Source organism: Lutra lutra, chromosome 1 (genome assembly GCF_902655055.1).
Source record: "Lutra lutra chromosome 1, mLutLut1.2, whole genome shotgun sequence".
NCBI classification, from domain to species: domain Eukaryota; kingdom Metazoa; phylum Chordata; class Mammalia; order Carnivora; family Mustelidae; genus Lutra; species Lutra lutra.
Window position 1 is genome coordinate 212,053,386 of NC_062278.1, and position 22,402 is coordinate 212,075,787.

At 39.7% G+C, this 22,402-nt stretch overlaps 3 protein-coding genes across 3 annotated transcripts; all 3 read right to left on the reverse strand.

Annotated features, from left to right (window-relative positions):
• Positions 1–1,566: 1,566 nt before the first annotated feature.
• Positions 1,567–2,505, reverse strand: LOC125091988 (olfactory receptor 7C1-like). The gene has a single exon (XM_047716236.1). It carries the CDS (start codon positions 2,503–2,505, stop codon positions 1,567–1,569), a length of 939 nt encoding a protein of 312 aa, XP_047572192.1.
• A 6,037-nt stretch (positions 2,506–8,542) lies between these two features.
• On the reverse strand, positions 8,543–9,499 carry LOC125092058 (olfactory receptor-like protein OLF4). The gene has a single exon (XM_047716357.1). The coding sequence runs from the start codon at positions 9,473–9,475 to the stop codon at positions 8,543–8,545; it is 933 nt and encodes a 310-aa protein (XP_047572313.1). The 5' UTR covers positions 9,476–9,499.
• A 2,236-nt stretch (positions 9,500–11,735) lies between these two features.
• LOC125092971 (protein PIGBOS1-like) lies at positions 11,736–11,876 on the reverse strand. Its single transcript, XM_047717513.1, has one exon. The coding sequence runs from the start codon at positions 11,874–11,876 to the stop codon at positions 11,736–11,738; it is 141 nt and encodes a 46-aa protein (XP_047573469.1).
• Between the last annotated feature and the right edge of the window lie 10,526 nt (positions 11,877–22,402).

Genomic DNA, 22,402 nt, shown 5'->3' on the forward strand with positions numbered 1-22,402 from the left:
GGAGTTAGAGTGTATTATGCTAAGCAAAATAAATCAGTCAGTGAAAGACTAATACCATGGGATTTCACTCTTATGTGGAAGTTACGAAACAAAACAGATGAACATATGGGAGGGGGAAAAGAGAAAAAAGAGAGAGGGAAACAAACTGTAGAGACTCTTAAAGATAGAGAACAGGGAAACTAGTGTATTTTATGGTGACTAACATAACACACAAACACACACACACACACACACAAGACAGAGAACAGGGGCACCTGGGTGACTCAGTCGGTTGAGTGTCCTACTTTGGTTTTTGCTTGGGCCTTGATCTCAGGATCATGAGATCAAGCACCACACTGGGCCTGTGCTTGGTGTGGAGTCTGCTTGAGATTCTCTCCCTCTGCCCCTCCACCCTGCTCACAAGCTCTCTCTTTCTAAAATAAATAAAATCTTAAAAAAAGAGAGAGAAAAAACAGGGTTGATGGAGGGATGTGGGTGGGTAATGGGCTAGATGGGTGATGGGTATTAGGAGGGTACTTGTGATGAGTCCTGGGTATTGTATGTAAGTGATGAATCCTGAATTCTACTCCTGGAACCAATATTGCACTGTATGTTAACTAACTAGAATTTAAATAAAAAAACTGAAGAGAGAAAATAAAAGGAAATACACTCCTCTGTGGTTCTCAAGTGGGGGTGATTTGGTCCCCATGGAGCATTTGGTTATATCTGGAAGCATTTTTAATTGTTGTAACTTGGCTGGCAATGCTACTGGCACCCAGTGTTTAGAAGCCTGAGATACTGCTAAACATCCTATAACACACAGGACAACTCCCACAGCAAGGAATGATCCAGCCCTAAATATCAATAATGCCAAGGTTGAGAGATTTTGCCCTACATCAAAGTCTTTTTCTTCCTGGGGTCACTGAGCTTTATGACTTAGTCATAATGGAGGACAGCACTTGGGAAGAGAAACTAGCTTAATTGTATGGAAACAGAAAACCGGAACATCATTTAAAAAAAATAGCTCCATGGAGGACAAGGGAAGATGGAGAGGAGAAGGGAGTTGAGGGAAATTGGAAGGGGAGGTGAACCATGAGAGACTATGGACTCTGAAAAACAATCTGAGGGGTTTGAAACAATCTGCGGGGGGTGGGAGGTTGGGGGAACCAGGTGGTGGGTATTGGAGAGGGCACGGATTGCATGGAGCACTGGGTGTGGTGCAAAAATAATGAATACTGTTATGCTGAAAATAAATAAAATAAAAAAATATTTAAAAAATAGCTCCCCCCCCTTTTTTTTTTGTAACAGTAGCTGATATTTACTTAGGACTTGCCACTTTCATGCCCTATGCTGGAGCTTAACATATTATTCCATTCAATCCTTTCATCACCCTGATGAAGCATGCTTTGTTATAGTTCCATGGAGACATGGAGGTGCATGAAGGGTGAGCATTTTTCTCGAGATCATTATCTATCAAAGGCGGCACTAGCATTTGAACCCAGTCAGGGAAATTTCAGAGTCCACACTATTAAGAACTCTGTTCTGTTGTCCTTAATCACTTGCCCAGGCACAGGGTCATTGTTGTTGTCATTGGGAGGACAACACACTACAGAGAAGCTTTCTCAGGGCCCTCTTCATGTCCCTGTTCCTCAGGCTGTAGATGAAGGGGTTCATCATGGGAGTGACCACAGTGTATAGGACTGAGATGATCACACCTGTCTGAGAGGCATGTGTCCACATGGAACTGAGATAGACCCCCAGGCAGGTTCCATAGAACAAGGAGACCACAGAGAGGTGAGACCCACAGGTAGAAAATACTTTACACTTTCCTCCCACTGTTGAGATCTTCAGTACAGAAGAGACAATTCGGGAATAAGAGAAAAGGATCCCAGTGAGAGGAAAAAAACCCATAACACCTGTCACAATATATAATACAACATTATTGATGAAGGTGTCAGAGCAGGCGAGGTGCAGGACCTTAGGGAGTTCACAGAAATAGTGTGGGATTTCAATGACTGCACAGAAGGAGAGCCGCAACATGTTTAAACTCTCAGGAAGGCCCCCCAGAACACTGATGAGCCAGGTCAGGATGAGTAACTGGGCACAGAGCTGGGGATTCATGATGACTGTGTAGTACAGGGGATGACAGACAGCCACAAAGCAGTCATAAGCCATTGCAGTAAGGAGTAAATTGTCCAAAAGTCCAAAAACAGTGAAAAAATACATCTGTGTGATGCAGCCTGCATAGGTAATGACTTTTCTCTGAGTCTGGATGTTCAGCAGCATCTTGGGGATGGTGGTAGAGGTGAAACAGATGTCAGAGAAGGACAGGTTGGAGAGGAAGAAGTACATGGGTGTGTGGAGATGAGAGTCTGAACTTATTGCCACAATGATGAGGAGGTTCTCAAAGACAGTGACCAGGTACAAAGACAGGAACAGCCTAAAGAGAATAGACTGAATCCCTGGCTTCTCAGAAAGTCCCAGGAGGAGAAATACTGGAATACCTGAGTGGTTTCTTGGATCCATGTAAAGGGAGTGTCTGCCAAGAGCACAAGAAGCAAGATTAAATCAATGACCAACAGGCATCTCAGAAACATAATCACCTTTACCTTGAACCTGATATTGAGGAGACAATTTTTTGATTAATGGTCTCTTCTTTCTTGTCTGTCAATTTGGGGTTTCCAGATGCCACCAAATTCCCCCATGTTAACACCACCAGCTGGAAAACCTACATGTAAAAACTAATTTTGCACTCAAAGCTCACCCCAGTTGTTCAACTGTACTGACACCTGATCACCCAGACTTAGCCTTCTCAGATATCTTTAATTCATACTTTACTTCTAAATATAATAAAAGGACATTTTCTTTATAATAAAAGTATAATTTTATTATCATTTTAATAATACAAAATAAAAGGGTTTGGATCTAATAATTTCCATAAGCTATGATAACATCATGATATTTGTTACTCACTCGACCATTCAACATATATAATGGACTGGGTTGCCTGGGTGGCTCAGTTGGTTAAGCACCTGACTTGATTTCAGCTTGGGTCATGATCTCAGGATTGTGAGATTGAGCCCTGCGTTGGTTCTCAGCATGGAGACTGCTTAAGATTCCCACTCTTCCTCATCCCCTCCACCCCACCCCACCAACTGCTCTCTTTCTCTCTCAACATAAATAAATAAATAAGTAAATAAAAGAAAATAAAATGTATAATGGACCAATCATCAAAGAAGAAATTGAGCCATCAACCAAATTTACTTCCCAGAAAAATATGATGCCAAATCACTGACTTTGAAATCTCACAAAAGGTATTTGCAATAAATAAAAATTATTTGGAAGCATGTGAAAATAAATGTCCCAGTGAGTTTTCTGAAGCCATTTCAATCAGGATGCAAAAACCAACAGCCCTCTATGATAGGAGGAATATAACAAAAATCACTAATTAATCTCTTTAATTAGCGTATTAGGAAAAAGATCAAAGATAATAGCAATATACCATATGGTGAATAATGTGACATAATAAAAAAAAAATTCTTCCGAAAAAAAAAAAAAGACAATAGCAAAAAAATACATCCAGCAGTTAATCAAGCAAACCAAATGCTATGACTAGGTAGCATTCAACCCTGGAAAGCAACCAGCATTTCATATTGGTACTTTATTTAGTATAGTAGAGCAAATGAGCAGGAAAACATCATCCAAATATAAGATGTTAGAGATTCTGCATGAATCTCTTAGTTCTGAGGACACTGTAAGCAGGATATTTCTTAACTATGATAAAATGGCTCCCTGATTGGGGCACCTGGGTGGCTCAGTTGGTTGGGTGACTGCCTTTGGCTCAGGTCACGATCCTGCAGTCCTGGGATCGAGTCCTGCATGGGGTTCCCAGCTCCATGGGGAGCCTGCTTTTCCCTCTGACCTTCTCCCCTCTCATGCTCTCTCACTCTCTCTCTCAAATAAATAAATAAAATCTAAAAAAATGGCTCCATGATCATCAGCTAATATTAACCTTGACATGAAAATATTTGAGGAATCCCCACGAAGACCATAGAGAAGACAAGTATGCCTGCCATTGCCACTATGCAGCACTGTTGTGAAATTTCAAACCAATATAACTAGAGAAAAAACAATGATATTTGAACTTAAATAAAAAAAATCAGTACAAAGAAAACAACAATAGGTTTATGTCTTAGGTAAAAGTAAATTGATCACATTTCTCAGATGATATAATTGGTTACATAAGTTCAGTTGGAAAGCTGTTACAACCAAGAAGTCATTCTGATAAGGCTAGATTAAAAAAAATAAACATGTATCTTTTCCTTCTCTAGTTCCAGCAATAAGCAGATACACAATGGGAAAAACAGCCTATTTACAATTGTATGAAAATATGACATACACAGACTAGGGGCTGGCTTTTTGAAGGTGCTTGGAAAAATGATACAAATAGCAATTAATATTTTTGGGGGGATGCTTTTTAGGGCGTATTAAGGCTTATATATTTTATATCAAGTACAATTGGAAACCATTGAATAGTTTTAGGTAATACAACATTAATTAATATTTATTAACACTTACAAGGTGCTGGAACCATGATAACCTTTTCAGAACGTTCTCATTTTATCTCTTTAGAAATAGGTGGAATGAGAAGGTTGCCATCACTCATGAACATGGCAGAGACAACTGAGTGAATGCTTGTTGGGTGTGTGAGTCTGAGAAGTGTACTGGCACTTGCACCACACAGTCCCTCTGTGGTGCAAGTGCCAGTAGGGTACCAGGGGGAGACCAGGCACTGGGTGAGGTGTTAGGGAAACCCCAAGCCACTGGGGAGAGAATTAGGAGGATAGTTCCTGTGAAAAGGGGGAGGGCTGTGGAAAAGTTGGAACAAGCAAAGGATGAAGTACATTCTGCTTGGTTATCCAGGTGGACATTTCAAATTTACTGAATCATTTTGAATGTATAGCCTTTCCCAGTCTCCTTACCCCTGGCTGTGCAGCTAGGGAAACTGTTTCTCCTCCCTCTTATTTCATTTCCCAAGAATGTTCTGTCTTGTTCTTCCTACTTGACATCAGATGGAGTCATCTACAGGATGTGTTTTGTTAATCTAGTCTTTCCAGGAAGGTGAAGGGTGAAGGCAGCAGCTGTATCCTCCAGATCAAGGAGATGGAATCAGGCGTGGATCTCTGGACCAGGATGATGGTTCTGGGAGGCACAAGAGGCTTTCTTTCTTTCCTCAGACTTATGAACTGAAGGTGAGGGACAAAGTTTGTTGAACTCCACACTGAATTCTCATAGCTTACTCTTAAATAAAATTTTCTGTTGTTGTAATCTTGGGGCAGTATAACTGCTAGGAATCTGGGGATTGTAATCAAAATGGAAAATTTTCAGTCAATTGTGTCTCTTGGGGGTGTCTTTGATGTCAGAAGAATGTGTCCCCTCCCACTAGGACCATTACAAACCTTTTTAATTATGGAAAACCCAAACATATGGAAGGAGAGAGAAGATTCTAATCATCATGGATGAACTCCCATCCACGTACTCATCACGGAGGTTCAACAATTATTAGCCCATGACATGTTTTATTTTATCAGTAACCATGCCACTCTATTTCTAGTCACCACAAGAGGATTATTTTTAAACAACTCCCAGACAAAATATAATTTTACCCATAAATATTCAAGCAACTTCAGTGTGTATCTCTTAGAGGATGATTAAAAAACCAAACAAATAGGGGAGTCTGGCTTGCTTAGTCAGAAGAGCATGTGATAATTGACTCTCTCTGCTTGACTTATTTCACTCAGCATAATCTCTTCCACTCCCGTCCATGTTGCTACAAAAGTTGGGGATTCATCCTTTCTGATGGAGGCATAATACTCCATAGTGTATAAGGATCATATCTTCCTTATCCATTCGTCCGTGAAAGGGCATCTTGGTTCTTTGCACAGTTTGGCGACCATGGCCATTGCTGCTATAAACATTGGGGTACAGATGGCCCTTCTTTTCACTACATCCATATCTTTGGGGTAAATACCCAGTAGTGCAATGGCAGGGTCATAGGGAAGCTCTCTTTTTAATTTCGTGAGGAATCTCCACACTGTTCTCCAAAGTGGCTGCACCAACTTGCATTGCCACCAACAGTGTAAGAGGGTTCCCCTTTCTCCACATCCCCTCCAACACATGTTTCCTGTCCTGCTAATTTTGGCCATTCTAACTGGTGTAAGGTGGTATCTCAATGTGGTTTTAATTTGAATCTCCCTGATGGCTAGTGATGATGAACAATCACAATGGCCTTCTAAATGTGGAAGAGGGAGGACTAAGTATTGGAATCTGAGAGACATTTTCTGACTCTGTGCTATGGGCTTGAAGACAGAAGAAAGGCACAAGACAAGAAAGGCAGGTAGCCACTGAAAAGTGAAATAGGAAAGAGAGTCCATTCTCTAGAGTGTCCAGAAGGATCGCAGCCCTGCAGACTTCTTACTTGTAGCCCGATGAGATCTATTTCAGGCTTATGACCTTCTAGAAATAGGATAAATCATTGTTTTTATCCACTCATGTGGTCATTCATTACAACAGTAATTGAATACATTTGTTCAGAAAAATATTTTTTCTAGGAATGGAGTTTGAGCCTTTCAATTCATTTAGTGAACTTCTCTTGGGTAAAGGCATTTGGTAGTGAAATTTCACCTTGAGTGGAAGGGGAAAATCAGTTTAAGTTTGGAGTTATTCTGCCCCATTACCTGGACAGTGATTTCCCACTGCATAAATGTAAATATGGTTTGGAATCTGAGGTCCTTGAAATTTTGAGATAAATAATTCCTTATTAAAATTAAGGTTACTCATTCTACTTTACATGTTTGTGTCAAAATTCTACATTCCTCCTATTTAATGTTGATTTAAATGTTTATTCTTTGGATTTGTATCCTCTCCCTTATTTAGATTTTCTTTTCAATACAGTAGATGAGATTTAAATAATTCTCTATATGTCTACATAAATTGTGTGAATGTGTTCATTTTAGAGAAAGATGTATACAAGTACACACACACAATACATACTCACACTCCTAACCTTGAATGTTTCCTTTGGATTCAACAAAGTGTTTCTGTATATTTATTTCAGGTGGCTGAAATGAAGACAGGCTTTGTTAGAGTACCTTCCAGGTCACCAAGAGAAGGTGGAAGGAGATGCCTCTTTGCACAAAGGTTGTGACCTGAATCACATGACTGAACAGGAATTGTCTCTCTAATGAATCATCCTTTGATCCTGAAGATATTTATGGATGATATATAATGGATGATATTGATTTTATTCAATCATTTCCCATTTTATGGTTATGACAAAATTTAGAAAAGAGGAAATATTTCATTTAGAAGGGAGAAAATAGTCCTATTTCTATGCAGCAGAAAGAAGAGGATGAGTCAGTAAAACATCATAAACATGCCAACCAATTATTTACCACAAAGGGGGAAGCCAATTCTTGTACATGGATGTCAAACTGCATACTTCAGTGAGTATGAGTGTTTTATGGCAACATAAAATGAAATACTCTGCTTAGTAACACAAAGTATAATTTCAATTTTTCTTCATCGTATTTAAGATCTTCCCTGACTCAAAGGCCATATGAAATTATTTATTCTAATGTGTGTTTCTGTGTAGACTCCACTTGGAGACATGTACTTGGTATTCATTTTGCCCATCACTGCGGTAGGCACAATGGACACAGCTGGGTGGGAGAACAAGATCCCAATAAGGAGACTGGAAGTCAGTGACTACCTATAGGACAAACTATAAGTTTGTCTACATTGTCAGGATGAGCAGTGAGGCAGTGATATACAAAGTTTTGATATACACAAAAGAGAAAAACTGGGATCTCATACTTTCCTTTATTATAAGATTATATAAATGACCATAGTTATCAAACTAGTATTTTTTTCTGTATGAATAATATGAATCATGACTATTCTTTTTTAAAATAAGAGAAAATTACTTGGGATGATATGTGTTTTTAAATAGAAAGTATTCTTCTTTTAAAGATTTTTAAAATTCATTTATTTGACAGAGGGAAAGAGAGGGAGAGAGAGAGTGAGCACAAGGAGGAGGAGCAGCAGACAGAGGGAGAGAGACAAGAAGACTCCCCACCAAGCAGGGAGCCCAACATAGGGCTCAATCCCAGGGCTCTGGGATCATGACTTGAGGCAAAGGAAGATGCTTAACTGATTGAGGCACCCTGGTGACCCAAGGAGAAAGTATTCTTAAGAAATCCATGGTACTCCATGACATAAATGAGAATTTCCAAGTATTTTTGATCAAGGGTAGAAAAAAATGTGGAAAAATATATTATGGACATAGGGGAAAACTGTCTGTATATCAGATAGAGCAGAAGTTTAATAAAGTGAGTTACTTAAATATACAGAGAAGTTGAATTCAAACAAATGGAAATTCCAGGAAATAAATAGAAGGAGCCAATTCTACCTCCAAAGTCTGATCAATGAATATCAATTCCTGGTTCTGAGGCTGTGAACCCTGCAATCATGGGCACTTCCTCAGACCCAGGATGATTGGCTGTTACATCACTGGAACACCAGTGATTGCTTTCAGAGCCCTCTTAATATCTTTGTTCCTCAGGCTATAGATGAAGGGGTTCAACATAGGTGTGACCACAGTGTACATCACGGAGACCACTGCACTTGAGTGGGAGCTCTGGGGAGCAGCAGAGCTAAGGTACACACCAAGCATTATACAATAAAATAAGGAGACAACAGAGAGGTGAGATGCACAGGTGGAAAATGCTTTATACTTGCCTTGAGCTGATGATATTCTACATATGGCAGAAACAATCTTAGAATAAGAGTAAAGGATCCCAGCAAAAGGACCACCACACAGCAGGACAGCTGCAAAATACATCACCAAGTTATTAAGAAGGGTGTCAGAACAGGCAAGTTGGATCATCTGATTGAGTTCACAAAAGAAGTGGGGGATTTGGAAATGTGCACAGAAGGAAAGCTGCAACATCATTAAACTATGTAGCAAGGAATTCAGGATAGAAATGATCCAGGACACCAGAACCAGCAGGCCACAGAGCCAGGGATTCATGATGACCGTGTAGTGCAGGGGTTGACAGATGGCCACGAACCTGTCATAGGCCATCACACTCAGGAGGAAGATGTCTGACACAGCAAAGAGTATGAGAAAATAAATCTGCGTGAGGCAGTCTGCATAGGTTATGACCTTGCTTTGAGTCTGGATGTTCCACAGCATCTTGGGGATGATGGTGGAGGTGAAACAGATGTCAACAAAGGACAGGTTGTCAAGGAAAAAGTACATGGGGGTGTGGAGGTGGGAGTCTGAACTGATGGCCAAGATGATGAGCAGGTTTCCAAACACAGTGATCAGGTACATGGAGAGGAAAAGCCCAAATATGAGGGGCTGCAGTTCTGGGTCCTCAGATAAGCCCAGAAGGTGAAACTCTGAAATTTGTGTATCATTTCCTGGTTCCATGTGGTAGAGGTGACTTCAAGGACAGAAACAAATAGCATGAATAATTTTCACAGAATCTTGTATTACTCTCAGTTTTTAAATGCTACTTTTAAAATTTTATATTCCAGAAATTCACTTTAATATATTGTGCATAGATATGGTACACTTCAGGGGAACCTCTATACCCCCATTGTTTTGGAATTTTTGTTCTACTTACTTTTTCCCCAAACATAAATTGAGTGTTGTCCACATTTTAGGCATTGTCTAGGCAAGGACTATGGGGTGGTAAAGAGTAAAAATCCTTAGTATTCACCGATGTAGAAAAAAATACATTAACAAATAAGAAAATTAAAAAGCATTTCAGATGGTGGCAGGTGGTATGAAGAAAATGAAAGCAGGGGTAAAGCATAGTGTGAATAGGGCATGCTGTTTTTCTGGATATATAAGACATTCTGCAAAGGTGATACTGGAATATAGATCTCAAGTAAGACAGAGGGATAGATGAAGGAATATGGGGGAAGTGTGTGTCCATCAGAGGGAATGGCCAGTGCAAAATCCTCAAAGAAGGTACATGTTTCCAAGGTTCAAGTCAAAGGAGCAAAGTCAGTGCTGCAAGGGGAATGAGCAGGAGGGAGACTGAGGAGAGATGTCATCAGACATGCTGAGGAGGAAAGTGGCCTCTCTACCTATGAACACTCAAGGCACAGGGATATCCATGTCCACACTGTCTCTCCCACTGCTCCCACTGTATTCATCGTATTGCAAAGGCATCCGATTAATTAAACAAGATCTCCTTCTTAGGGTCCTCTCTTGATTCAGTTCTGGCCCTGTATTGTGTAACCTTGGGAGTTATGAATCCTGGCACCCTTTTTTGGGGACTGCTCACACTCTACAAGTCATACACACAGAGGACACCATGGTCTTCTGGGTTGTGTTATTCCCCTTTCTCAGCCCCGACCATCCTGGTTATGCTAGGAATGGATCCAATGCAAGTAGGCCAGATTAGTGACTTTCCCCTACAAAATGCAGAAATGCCAATTCTTAAGCCTCCTATGGACAAATAATATATAAAAATATATATTTATGTATATGTGTATATATACAATTCATTAATTTATTCAGTGCTAATGTCAATTTCATAGAGTGACTGCAACTCACGCTTTTGAAGGTCTTTCATATTCCTTATCATTAAATTGCTATTATTACAATGTTAGAAAAAGTATGTTGAGATTGTTAAACTCAATGTGTGGTTCTAATTGGGTGTGATATATATGTACACCCCCCTCAAATTAGCAACGGGATAAACCAACACTTCCCAAAAGGAAAGGTACACAAAACAACAAAAGTTGGAGATTTTTATATCAAGCATAGAAGACTTATTTTCCCTGTACCTCCTGCATCATTATTTGACCAACTCTTTTATATGTGGTCTTATAGGAGATGAGGTTAGCCCCTTTCTCCCTTCTCTTATGCGGCATCTTTTTTTTTTTTTTTAATTTTCTACTAGATTATTTATTTTTAAAAAAATTTTTATTTATTTAAAAAAAATTCTTTTCAGTGTTCCCAATCTACTAGATTATTTATTTTTTTAAATTAATTTTTTATTTTTTCAGCATAACAGTATTCATTATTTTTGCACCACACCCAGTGCTCCATGCAATCCGTGCCCTCTACAATACCCACCACCTGGTGCCCCCAACCTCCCACCCCCCACCCCTTCAAAATTCTCAGATCGTTTTTCAGAGTCCATAGTCTCTCATGGTTCACCTCCCCTTCCAATTTCCCTCAACTCCCTTCTCCTCTCCATCTCCCCTTGTTCTCCATGCTATTTGTTATGCTCCACAAATAAGTGAAACCATATGATAATTGACTCTCTCTGCTTGACTTATTTCACTCAGCATCATCTCTTCCAGTCCCGTCCATGTTGCTACAAAACTTGGGTATTCATCCTTTCTTTTTTCTTTTTCTTTTTCTTTCTTTCCTTTTTTTTTTTTTACAGCTTTATAAACATATATTTTTATCCCCAGGGGTACAGGTCTGCGAATCGCCAGGTTTACACACTTCACAGCACTCACCATAGCACATACCCTCCCCAATATCCATAACCCCACCCCCCTCTCCCAAACCCCTCCCCCCATCAACCCTCAGTTTGTTTTGTGAATTAAGAGTCACTTATGGTTTGTCTTACTAGATTATTTATAATCAATGTATAATTTCAGTAGATTTTTAAGCAATTACAGTTCATCTCCATGTAGTATTAACTTTTCTTCTCTTTTGATTCTTATGCCAATTTCAACTTTTCTTTTAATTCCATCTGATCTTGGTAATATTGTTCCAATATTAGTTGATAAATATACATCCTTCCAGCAATTCCAAGGATGCTAGTAAAAAGCAGTTTTGGAAGAGTCAATCTCCCAAACATTTTCCAACAAATCCCATACAGTGCTTCTGTCACACTGTGGCTTTTGAAAAATTACAGTCCACATCCAGGAAATATCTTCAGATCTGCTGCACTCAGTGGCAGACGCAAATTTCAGAGTTTTATGTGGCATCTTTTTATTGACATTCTTGGGCTTTAGGTATTTTTCTATCCTTTGACAAACCCAATGTGCCCACTCTAATCTTCAAACTGGATTTCATCCAACATGCAAAAGGGTCCACAGACCATGCTCTATAATCCTGCCCACACCATGACAATTCTATCATTTTGTACTCAATAATTTGCTTCAGATCTTCTGTCTGTGGGCATCATATCATACATTTATTTCATTGTGCTGTCCTCACTGCTATGAGACATGATTCAAAAGTGCATGGACTTTACCTTCCTGGCTCACTTTTGTTTTTTTTCACCAAGTTTTGTGAACATACGTGCTTAATATAAAAAGACCTAAGAATGTAAAAAGTTAGAGAATGAAAAAACTAGGTTAAACTAGGTTTAACTAGGTTAACCAAAACTAGGTTAAAATGTAAAATGAGTAGTTTCAAAACACCTGTCCTAGGGAAATTTGTATGTAAAACCAAAATGAACTGAAATGGGATATAAAATAGCAATCATCAATGATAACAGTGTGGATTAATAACTAAATTGGAAAAAGCTTATATATGAATATAGCATGTAATATTCCTAGAATGTTCTGGGTTATGGCTGATCCTCAGTTTTTATTTGTTATATGTGTCAGGAATTAGGTCTCATTGTATAAGGACATTTACCATATGGCAATGTTGTATTTCTATTTTGTTGGACAAGGTTGAATTGCTAAATAAATATTGGCATAAGAGAATATCTGTTTGAATGAATTCTGTTACGCTGAAAAGAAATTAAAAAAATATCTGTTTGGAAGAATATGAAATCAGTCCCCTCTCAGATCTTACAAAAACTCAGAGGATTATGGCCTTGGTATTAGTGTAACCATAGCTTATATTAGAACATTAATAAAACGACACACAAAAATTGCAGTTGGGCAAAACCACTTAAATATAACAAGAAACTCAGAAGTAAGTAGGTAGACACATTTAAATAAAATGTCAAATTTTTATGGTCAAAATATGTTCCAAAAGTCAATTGAGAAGTAAAGATCTGAAGAAATAATTTAAAATGCTGATAGTGTTTTAAAAATAAAAGAGGGAGAAAGAGAATAACATATAGGCATATAGTAATAAAAATCAATGAGAATGGTCATCAAATACATGAAGTTGGCTGAAACTGAGGGATACTTTAAGAACAGCAAGAAACATCTCTATCACCAGCAGCCTGGGGAACAAACTTATAGAGCAGTTACATTCTTTGTGGTTGGAAATTTTAAACTGGTGGCCAAGGGGTTACTGTGAATTTGCTGGTAGAAAAGTAAGTTGTTACAAGATTGAAGTCAGAACCTGAAGACATCTGTGTTCCAAATACTGGTATTTTTTTTTACCTCGTGGTTTCTCTGTCTCTGTGCCATGGACATGCTGGACAGAACCTGCCCTGGGGCGGGGTGCCTTATTGGGTGTTTAGACATTACCCCCATGCACCCATTTCCCCTGTGACAGGCAAAGCTGGCTTCCGACTGTGATCAGTGACCCTCAGGGGACAAAATCACACTGGATTAGAATCACACATTGAGTTTAACAATCTCAACATATTTTTTCTAGCATTATAATAATAGTTTAATGATAAAGAATATGAAAGACCTTCAAAAGTGTGAGTAGCAATCACTCTGAGAAACTGACATTAGGACTGAATAAATTAATCAATCAAACAAACAAACAAACAAACAAGCACAGGGATCTTTTGCTCTGGGCTAGGTTGAATTGGCTCTCAGGTGATGACTGGTCAATGTTCTTGGCTTCCATTCTCTCTGACCCTGTCATCAACAGTCAGTTGGGGTGTTGGACTCACCTGGCTGAGGTGTCTGAGAGGAAGGTGTCCTGTGGAAGTCTGAATTCCTCCCTGGAGAGCAGATGATAGAGCTGAAAGCTCTGTCCTCATCCGAGGCAGCACGGAGTGAAGCATCAGACTCCAGCCAGAATTGGGATTTGGAACAAACAGACAAGGAGCATGCTTTCACATCCAAGGTTGCACAGGCTGAAGGACTGGAGACAAGGAAGTATTTAGAGCTCTTTGTATCTGCTCATTAGGCACATTGCCCTTTTGTGACTCCAGTCTCTAAGCACACGATTCCCAAGTGGAAAAGTCCTCTGGACAGAAAGGATGTTTTCCTAATGGATCTCAATTCCCAAAAGACAGGGTTAGAGGTCAAGTGAAGCCAGTTTTTGGTAATTTTTAAGTTTCTTTTACTCCCTTTCTCTGAACTTGCCCCTCTTTTGATGTGTGAGTTTCCTAGCATCTTATCTTAGCTCCAAGTTATAATTTTCTTCAAATCTAAGACCTAGTAACCCGCTTGGATTAGAACATTTTATCATCAAAGAATTAACATGTGGTGTGGACCCAGCTCTGCTGTCTCCAGACAGAGTCTATTCTTCTTTTTTAAGGCAGAGAACAGGGTTCTTCTTTCTTTTAAAAAATTTTTCTTTTCAGCATAACAGAATTCATTGCTTATGCACCACACCCAGTGCTCCATGCAGTACATGCCCTCTGTAATACCTACCACCTGGATCCCCCAACCTCCCACCCCCGGCCCCTTCAAAACTGAAGAGGGTTCTTCTGATAATAAACCTTGGCCATCACACATATTGGCTCAAAAAAAAAAAAACCACATTTGCCATTACAATTAGGCATTACTTTATACAAGGTAAGAGCCATCACATGCTCCTTTGTCATAAAATGGTTGATAGTTATAACAGATGTGTTTAGATATTTTTGTGTTCTATAACATGAGCTTGCATCTCATAGGGACTGTTTGATTTACTTTTATAAACATTTTATTCCCAAGGAAGTACATTTATGTATTCCAATCTTAATTGTAGACATGGTGCTTATTGCTAGCTAATGATCTGTCCACACTGAATATGTGACTATGTGGTGGGCCTCGAGTGTCATTCTGTCAGGTTCTTTCCAGTTCTCAAGCTCTGTGGCATTGGTTTCAGCCATAAAATAATTTGACCCTGGGGATGTCTGGTGATCTCTGAATGGATGCTGCTGAACACCTACAATCCAAAGGAAAGCACCCCCAAAATATTATCCTACCACAAATGTCAACCATAACACATGAGAAATTCATCTAGACCAGCATCTCTCCAACTTCAATGTGCCTGTGAATCCACACAGGTCCCACTATAAATGCAGAATCTAATCACAGGTCCTGGGTGGCCCAGAGATTCTGCCTTTGTAGCAAACTCTTTGATGGTGTTGATATGCAGGTCCTGGTGTGTGGACAAGTCTTTGATTAGCAAAGTTGTGATCCTGTGTTAGAGTTAGGTGTAGGGAGATTTAAGAGTTCTGCACCAAATATTGTCATAGCATGAAACTTTGAGGAAACCAGGTATTCACTCCTTCTTCAGGAGTGAGTTTGTAAACTCTGTTTATTGCTTTCATAAATGACCAAAATAATGCACTTTTGAAAAAGACTTTGTAGTAGGCAGAATAAGACCTCCCAAATGTGTTCACATCTTCACCCCCAGTACCTTTATTTATTTATTTTTACATTTTATTTAAATTCAAGTTATTTAACATACAGTACATTATTAGTTTGAGGGGTAGTATTTAGTGATTCATTAGTTGTGTATAACACCCAGTGCTCATTACATGATATGTCCTCCTTAATGCCCATCACCCCATTACCCCATTTCCCCACCCACATCCCCTCTAGCAACCCTCAGTTCTCTATAGTTGAGTCTCTTATGTTTTGCCTTTCTTTCTGTTTTTATCTTATTTTCCCCTTCCATCCCCTATGTTCACCAGTTTTGTTTCTTAGATTTTACATATAAATGAAATCATATGGTATTTGTTTTTTTCTGACTGACTTATTTCACTTAGCGTAATACACTGTAGTTCCAAACACATTGTCTCAAATGGCAAGATTTCATCCTTCTGATGGCTGAGTAATGCTCCATTGTATATATGTACCACATCTTCTTCATCCATTCATCAGTAAATGGACATTTGGGCTCTTCTATGTCTTGACTATTGCTGAAATTACTGCAATAAATATTGAGGTTCATGTGCCCCTTCATATCACTGTATTTGTATCCTTTGGATAAATCCTTAGTAGTGTGATTGCTGAGTTATAGGATAGACCCATAAGCAACAATGAAATTGAATCAGTAATCAAAAGTCTCCCAACAGGGAGGAGTCAAGATGGCGGAGAAGTAGCAGGCTGAGACTACATCGGGTAGCGGGAGATCAGCTAAATAGCTTATCTAAAGATTGCAAACACCTACAAATCCAACGGGAGATTGAAGAGAAGAAGAACAGCAATTCCAGAAACAGAAAATCAACCACTTTCTGCAAGGTAGGACTGGCGGAGAAGTGAATCCAAAGCGACGGGAAGATAGACCGCGGGGGGAGGGGCCGGCTCCCGGCGAGCGGCAGAGCAACGGAGCAAAATCAGGACTTTTAAAAGTCTGTTCCGCTGAGGGACATCGCTCCAGAGGCTTAACTGGGGTGAAGCCCAGGCGGGGTAAGCGCGGCCTCAGGTCCCGCAGGATCGCAGAAGGATCGGGGGTGTCTCAGTGTCGCAGAGCTTACCGGTATTAGAACAGGGAAGCCGGCTGCAGAGACAGAGCCGAGGAGTGACTCTCAGCTCCGGGTTGCCTTGAACTGGTCGCAGGCTCGGTCAGCTCGGGGCGCGGCCGGAGGCCAGGGTGACGGGAGTCATTGGGCGCTGTTCTCTGAGGGCGCACTGAGGAGTGGGGCCCCGGGCTCTCGGCTCCTCCGGGCCGGAGACCGGGAGGCCGCCATCTTTATTCCCGTCCTCCGGACTCTATGGAAAGCGCTCAGGGAACAAAAGCTCCTGAAAGCGAACCCGAGCGGATGACTCAGCGCGGCCCCGGGTAAGGGCGGTAAACTCCGCCTGGGGCAAAGACGCTTGAGAATCACTACAACGGGCCCCTCCCCCAGAAGATCTACGGGAAACCCAGCCAGGACCAAGTTCACCTACCAAGGAGAACGGCGGAATTCCAGAGGAGAAGAAAGCAAAGCACGGAACTAATGGCTTTCTCCCCATGATTTTTTAGCCTTGCAGTTAATTTAATTTTTTTTTCTTTTTCAATTTTTTTTTCTTTTTCTCTTCTTCTGCTAAATTTTTTTTAACTTTTACCGTTTTCTTTTTTTTAACGTTTTTTAAATAGTTTATCTAATATATATATATTTTTTCCTCTTTTTATATTTTTTCTTTATCGGCTTTCTTTTTTTTTAATAGTTTTTTTTTTCTTTCTTTCTGAACCCCTTTTTATCCCCTTTCTCCCCCCTCACAATTCAGGATCTCTTCTGATTTGGCTAAAGCATATTTTCCTGGGGTATTGCCACCCTTTTAGTATTTTACTTGCTCCTTCATAAACTCTTATCTGGACAAAATGACAAGGCGGAAAAATTCACAACAAAAAAAAGAACAAGAGGCAGTACCAAAGGCTAGGGACCTAATCAATACAGACATTGGTAATATGTCAGATATAGAGTTCAGAATGATGATTCTCAAGGTTCTAGCCGGGCTTGAAAAAGGCATGGAAGATATTAAAGCAACCCTCTCGGGAGATATAAAAGCCCTTTCTGGAGAAATAAAAGAACTAAAATCTAACCAAGTTGAAATCAAAAAAGCTATTAATGAGGTGCAATCAAAAATGGAGGCTCTCACTGCTAGGATAAATGAGGCAGAAGAAAGAATTAGCGATATAGAAGACCAAATGACAGAGAATAAAGAAGCTGAGCAAAAGAGGGACAAACAGCTACTGGACCACGAGGGGAGAATTCGAGAGATAAGTGACACCATAAGACAAAACAACATTAGAATAATTGGGATTCCAGAAGAAGAGGAAACAGAGAGGGGAGCAGAAGGTATATTGGAGAGAATTATTGGAGAGAATTTCCCCAATATGGCAAAGGGAACAAGCATCAAAATTAAAGAGGTTCAGAGAACCCCCCTCAAAATCAATAAGAATAGGTCCACACCCCGTCACCTAATAGTAAAATTTACAAGTCTTAGTGACAAAGAAAAGATCCTGAAAGCAGCCCGGGAAAAGAAGTCTGTAACGTACAATGGTAAAAATATTAGATTGGCAGCAGACTTATCCACAGAGACCTGGCAGGCCAGAAAGAGCTGGCATGATATATTCAGAGTACTAAATGAGAAAAACATGCAGCCAAGAATACTATATCCAGCTAGGCTATCATTGAAAATAGACGGAGAGATTAAAAGCTTCCAGGACATACAAAAACTGAAAGAATTTGCAAACACCAAATCAGCTCTACAGGAAATATTGAAAGCGGTCCTCTAAGCAAAGAGAGACCCTAAAAGTAGTAGATCAGAAAGAAACAGAGACAATATACAATAACAATCACCTTACAGGCAATACAATGGCACTAAATTCATATCTCTCAATACTTACCCTGAATGTTAATGGGCTAAATGCCCCAATCAAAAGACACAGGGTATCAGAATGGATAAAAAAACAAAACCCATCTATATGTTGCCTACAAGAAACTCATCTTAAACCCTGGAGGTGAAGACACCTCCAGGTTTAAAGTGAGGGGGTGGAAAAGAATTTACCATGCTAATGGACATCAGAAGAAAGCAGGAGTGGCAATCCTTATATCAGATCAATTAGATTTTAAGCCAAAGATTATAATAAGAGATGAGGAAGGACACTATATCATACTCAAAGGAACTGTCCAACAAGAAGATCTAACAATTTTAAATATCTATGCCCCTAACGTGGGAGCAGCCAACTATATAAACCAATTAATAACAAAATCAAAGAAACACATCGACAAGAATACAATAATAGTAGGGGATTTTAACACTCCCCTCACTGAAATGGACAGATCATCCAAGCAAAAGATCAACAAGGAAATCAAGGCCTTAAATGACACACTGGACCAGATGGACATCACAGATATATTCAGAACATTTCATCCCAAAGCAACAGAATACACATTCTTCTCTAGTGCACATGGAACATTCTCCAGAATAGATCACATTCTTGGTCCTAAATCAAGTCTCAACCGGTATCAAAAGATTGGGATCATTCCCTGCATATTTTCAGACCACAATGCTCGAAAGCTAGAACTCAATCACAAGAGGAAATTTGGAAAGAACCCAAATACATGGAGACTAAACAGCATCCTTCTAAAGAATGAATGGGTCAACCAGGAAATCAAAGAAGAATTGAAAAAATTTATGGAAACAAATGATAATGAAACAACAACAGTTCAGAATCTGTGGGACACAACAAAGGCAGTCCTAAGAGGAAAATATATAGCGGTACAAGCCTTTCTTAAGAAACAAGAAAGGTCTCAGGTACACAACCTAACCCTACACCTAAAGGAGCTGGAGAAAGAACAAGAAAGAAACCCTAAACCCAGCAGGAGAAGAGAAATCATAAAGATCAGAGCAGAAATCAATGAAATAGAAACCAAAAAAACAATAGAACAAATCAACGAAACTAGGAGCTGGTTCTTTGAAAGAATTAATAAGATTGATAAACCCCTGGCCAGACTTATCAAAAAGAAAAGAGAAAGGACCCAAATAAATAAAATCATGAATGAAAGAGGAGAGATCACAACGAACACCAAAGAAATACAGACAATTATAAGAACATACTATGAGCAACTCTACGCCAACAAATTTGACAATCTGGAAGAAATGGATGCATTCCTAGAGACATATAAACTACCACAACTGAACCAGGAAGAAATAGAAAGCCTCAACAGACCCATAACCAGTAAGGAGATTGAAACAGTCCTCAAAAATCTCCAAACAAACAAAAGCCCAGGGCCAGACGGCTTCCCGGGGGAATTCTACCAAACATTTAAAGAAGAACTAATTCCTATTCTCCTGAAACTGTTCCAAAAAATAGCAATAGAAGGAAAACTTCCAAACTCATTTTATGAGGCCAGCATCACCTTGATCCCAAAACCAGACAAGGATCCCAACAAAAAAGAGAACTACAGACCAATATCCTTGATGAACACAGATGCAAAAATTCTCGCCAAAATACTAGCCAATAGGATTCAACAGTACGTTAAAAGGATTATTCACCACGACCAAGTGGGATTTATTCCAGGGCTGCAAGGCTGGTTCAACATCCGCAAATCAATCAATGTGATACAACACATTAATAAAAGAAAGAACAAGAACCATATGATACTCTCCATAGATGCTGAAAAAGCATTTGACAAAGTACAGCATCCCTTCCTGATCAAAACTCTTCAAAGTGTAGGGATAGATGGCACATACCTCAATATTATCAAAGCCATCTATGAAAAACCCACCGCAAATATCATTCTCAATGGAGAAAAACTGAACGCTTTTCCGCTAAGGTCAGGAACACGGCAGGGATGTCCGTTATCACCACTGCTATTCAACATAGTACTAGAAGTCCTAGCCTCAGCAATCAGACAACAAAAGGAAATTAAAGGCATCCAAATCGGCAAAGAAGAAGTCAAACTATCACTCTTCGCAGATGATATGATACTCTATGTGGAAAACCCAAAAGACTCCACTCCAAAACTGCTAGAACTTGTACAGGAATTCAGTAAAGTGTCAGGATATAAAATCAATGCACAGAAATCAGTTGCATTTCTCTACACCAACAACAAGACAGAAGAAAGAGAAATTAAGGAGTCCATCCCATTTACAATTGCACCCAAAACTATAAGATACCTAGGAATAAACCTATCCAAAGAGACTAAGAATCTATACTCAGAAAACTATAAAGTACTCATGAAATAAATTGAGGAAGACACAAAGAAATGGAAAAATGTTCCATGCTCCTGGATTGGAAGAATAAATATTGTGAAAATGTCTATGCTACCTAAAGCAATCTACACATTTAATGCAATTCCTATCAAAGTACCATCCATTTTTTTCAAAGAAATGGAACAAATAATCCTAAAATTTATATGGAACCAGAAAAGACCTCGAATAGCCAAAGGAATATTGAAAAAGAAAGCCAAAGTTGGTGGCATCACAATTCCGGACTTCAAGCTCTATTACAAAGCTGTCATCATCAAGACAGCATGGTACTGGCACAAAAACAGACACATAGATCAATGGAACAGAATAGTGAGCCCAGAAATGGACCCTCAACTCTATGGTCAACTCATCTTCGACAAAGCAGGAAAGAATGTCCAATGGAACAAAGACAGCCTCTTCAATAAATGGTGTTGGGAAAATTGGACAGCCACATGCAGAAAAATGAAATTGGATCATTTCCTTACACCACACACGAAAATAGACTCAAAATGGATGAAGGATCTCAATGTGAGAAAGGAATCCATCAAAATCCTCGAGGAGAACACAGGCAGCAACCTCTTCGACGTCAGCCGCAGCAACATCTTCCTAGGAACATCACCAAAGGCAAGGGAAGCAAGGGCAAAAATGAACTTTTGGGATTTTATCAAGATCAAAAGCTTTTGCACAGCAAAGGAAACAGTGAACAAAACCAAAAGACAACTGACAGAATGGGAGAAGATATTTGCAAATGACATATCAGATAAAGGGCTAGTGTCCAAAATCTATAAAGAACTTAGCAAACTCAACACCCAAAGAACAAATAATCCAATCAAGAAATGGGCAGAGGACATGAACAGACATTTCTGCAAAGAAGACATCCAGATGGCCAACAGACACATGAAAGAGTGCTCCATATCACTCGGCATCAGGGAAATACAAATCAGAACCACCATGAGATATCACCTCACACCAGTCAGAATGGCTAAAATTAACAAGTCAGGAAATGACAGATGCTGGCGAGGATGTGGAGAAGGGGGAACCCTCCTACACTGTTGGTGGGAATGCAAGCTGGTGCAACCACTCTGGAAAACAGCATGGAGGTTCCTCAAAATGTTGAAAATAGAACTACCCTATGACCCTGCAATTGCACTGCTGGGTATTTACCCTAAAGATACAAACGTAGTGATCCGAAGGGGCACATGCACCCGAATGTTTATAGCAGCAATGTCTACAATAGCCAAACTATGGAAAGAACCTAGATGTCCATCTACAGACGAATGGATAAAGAAGATGTGGTATATATACACAATGGAATACTATGCAGCCATCAAAAGAAATGAAATCTTGCCATTTGCGACGACGTGGATGGAACTAGAGGGTATCATGCTTAGCGAAATAAGTCAATCGGAGAAAGACAACTATCATATGATCTCCCTGATATGAGGGAGAGGAGATGCAACATGGGGGGTTGAGGGGGTAGGAGAAGAGTAAATGAAACAAGATGGGATTGGGAGGGAGACAAACCATAAGTGACTCTTAATCTCACAAAACAAACTGAGGGTTGATGGGGGGAGGGGGTTGGGAGAGGGGGTGGGGTTATGGATATTGGGGAGGGTAT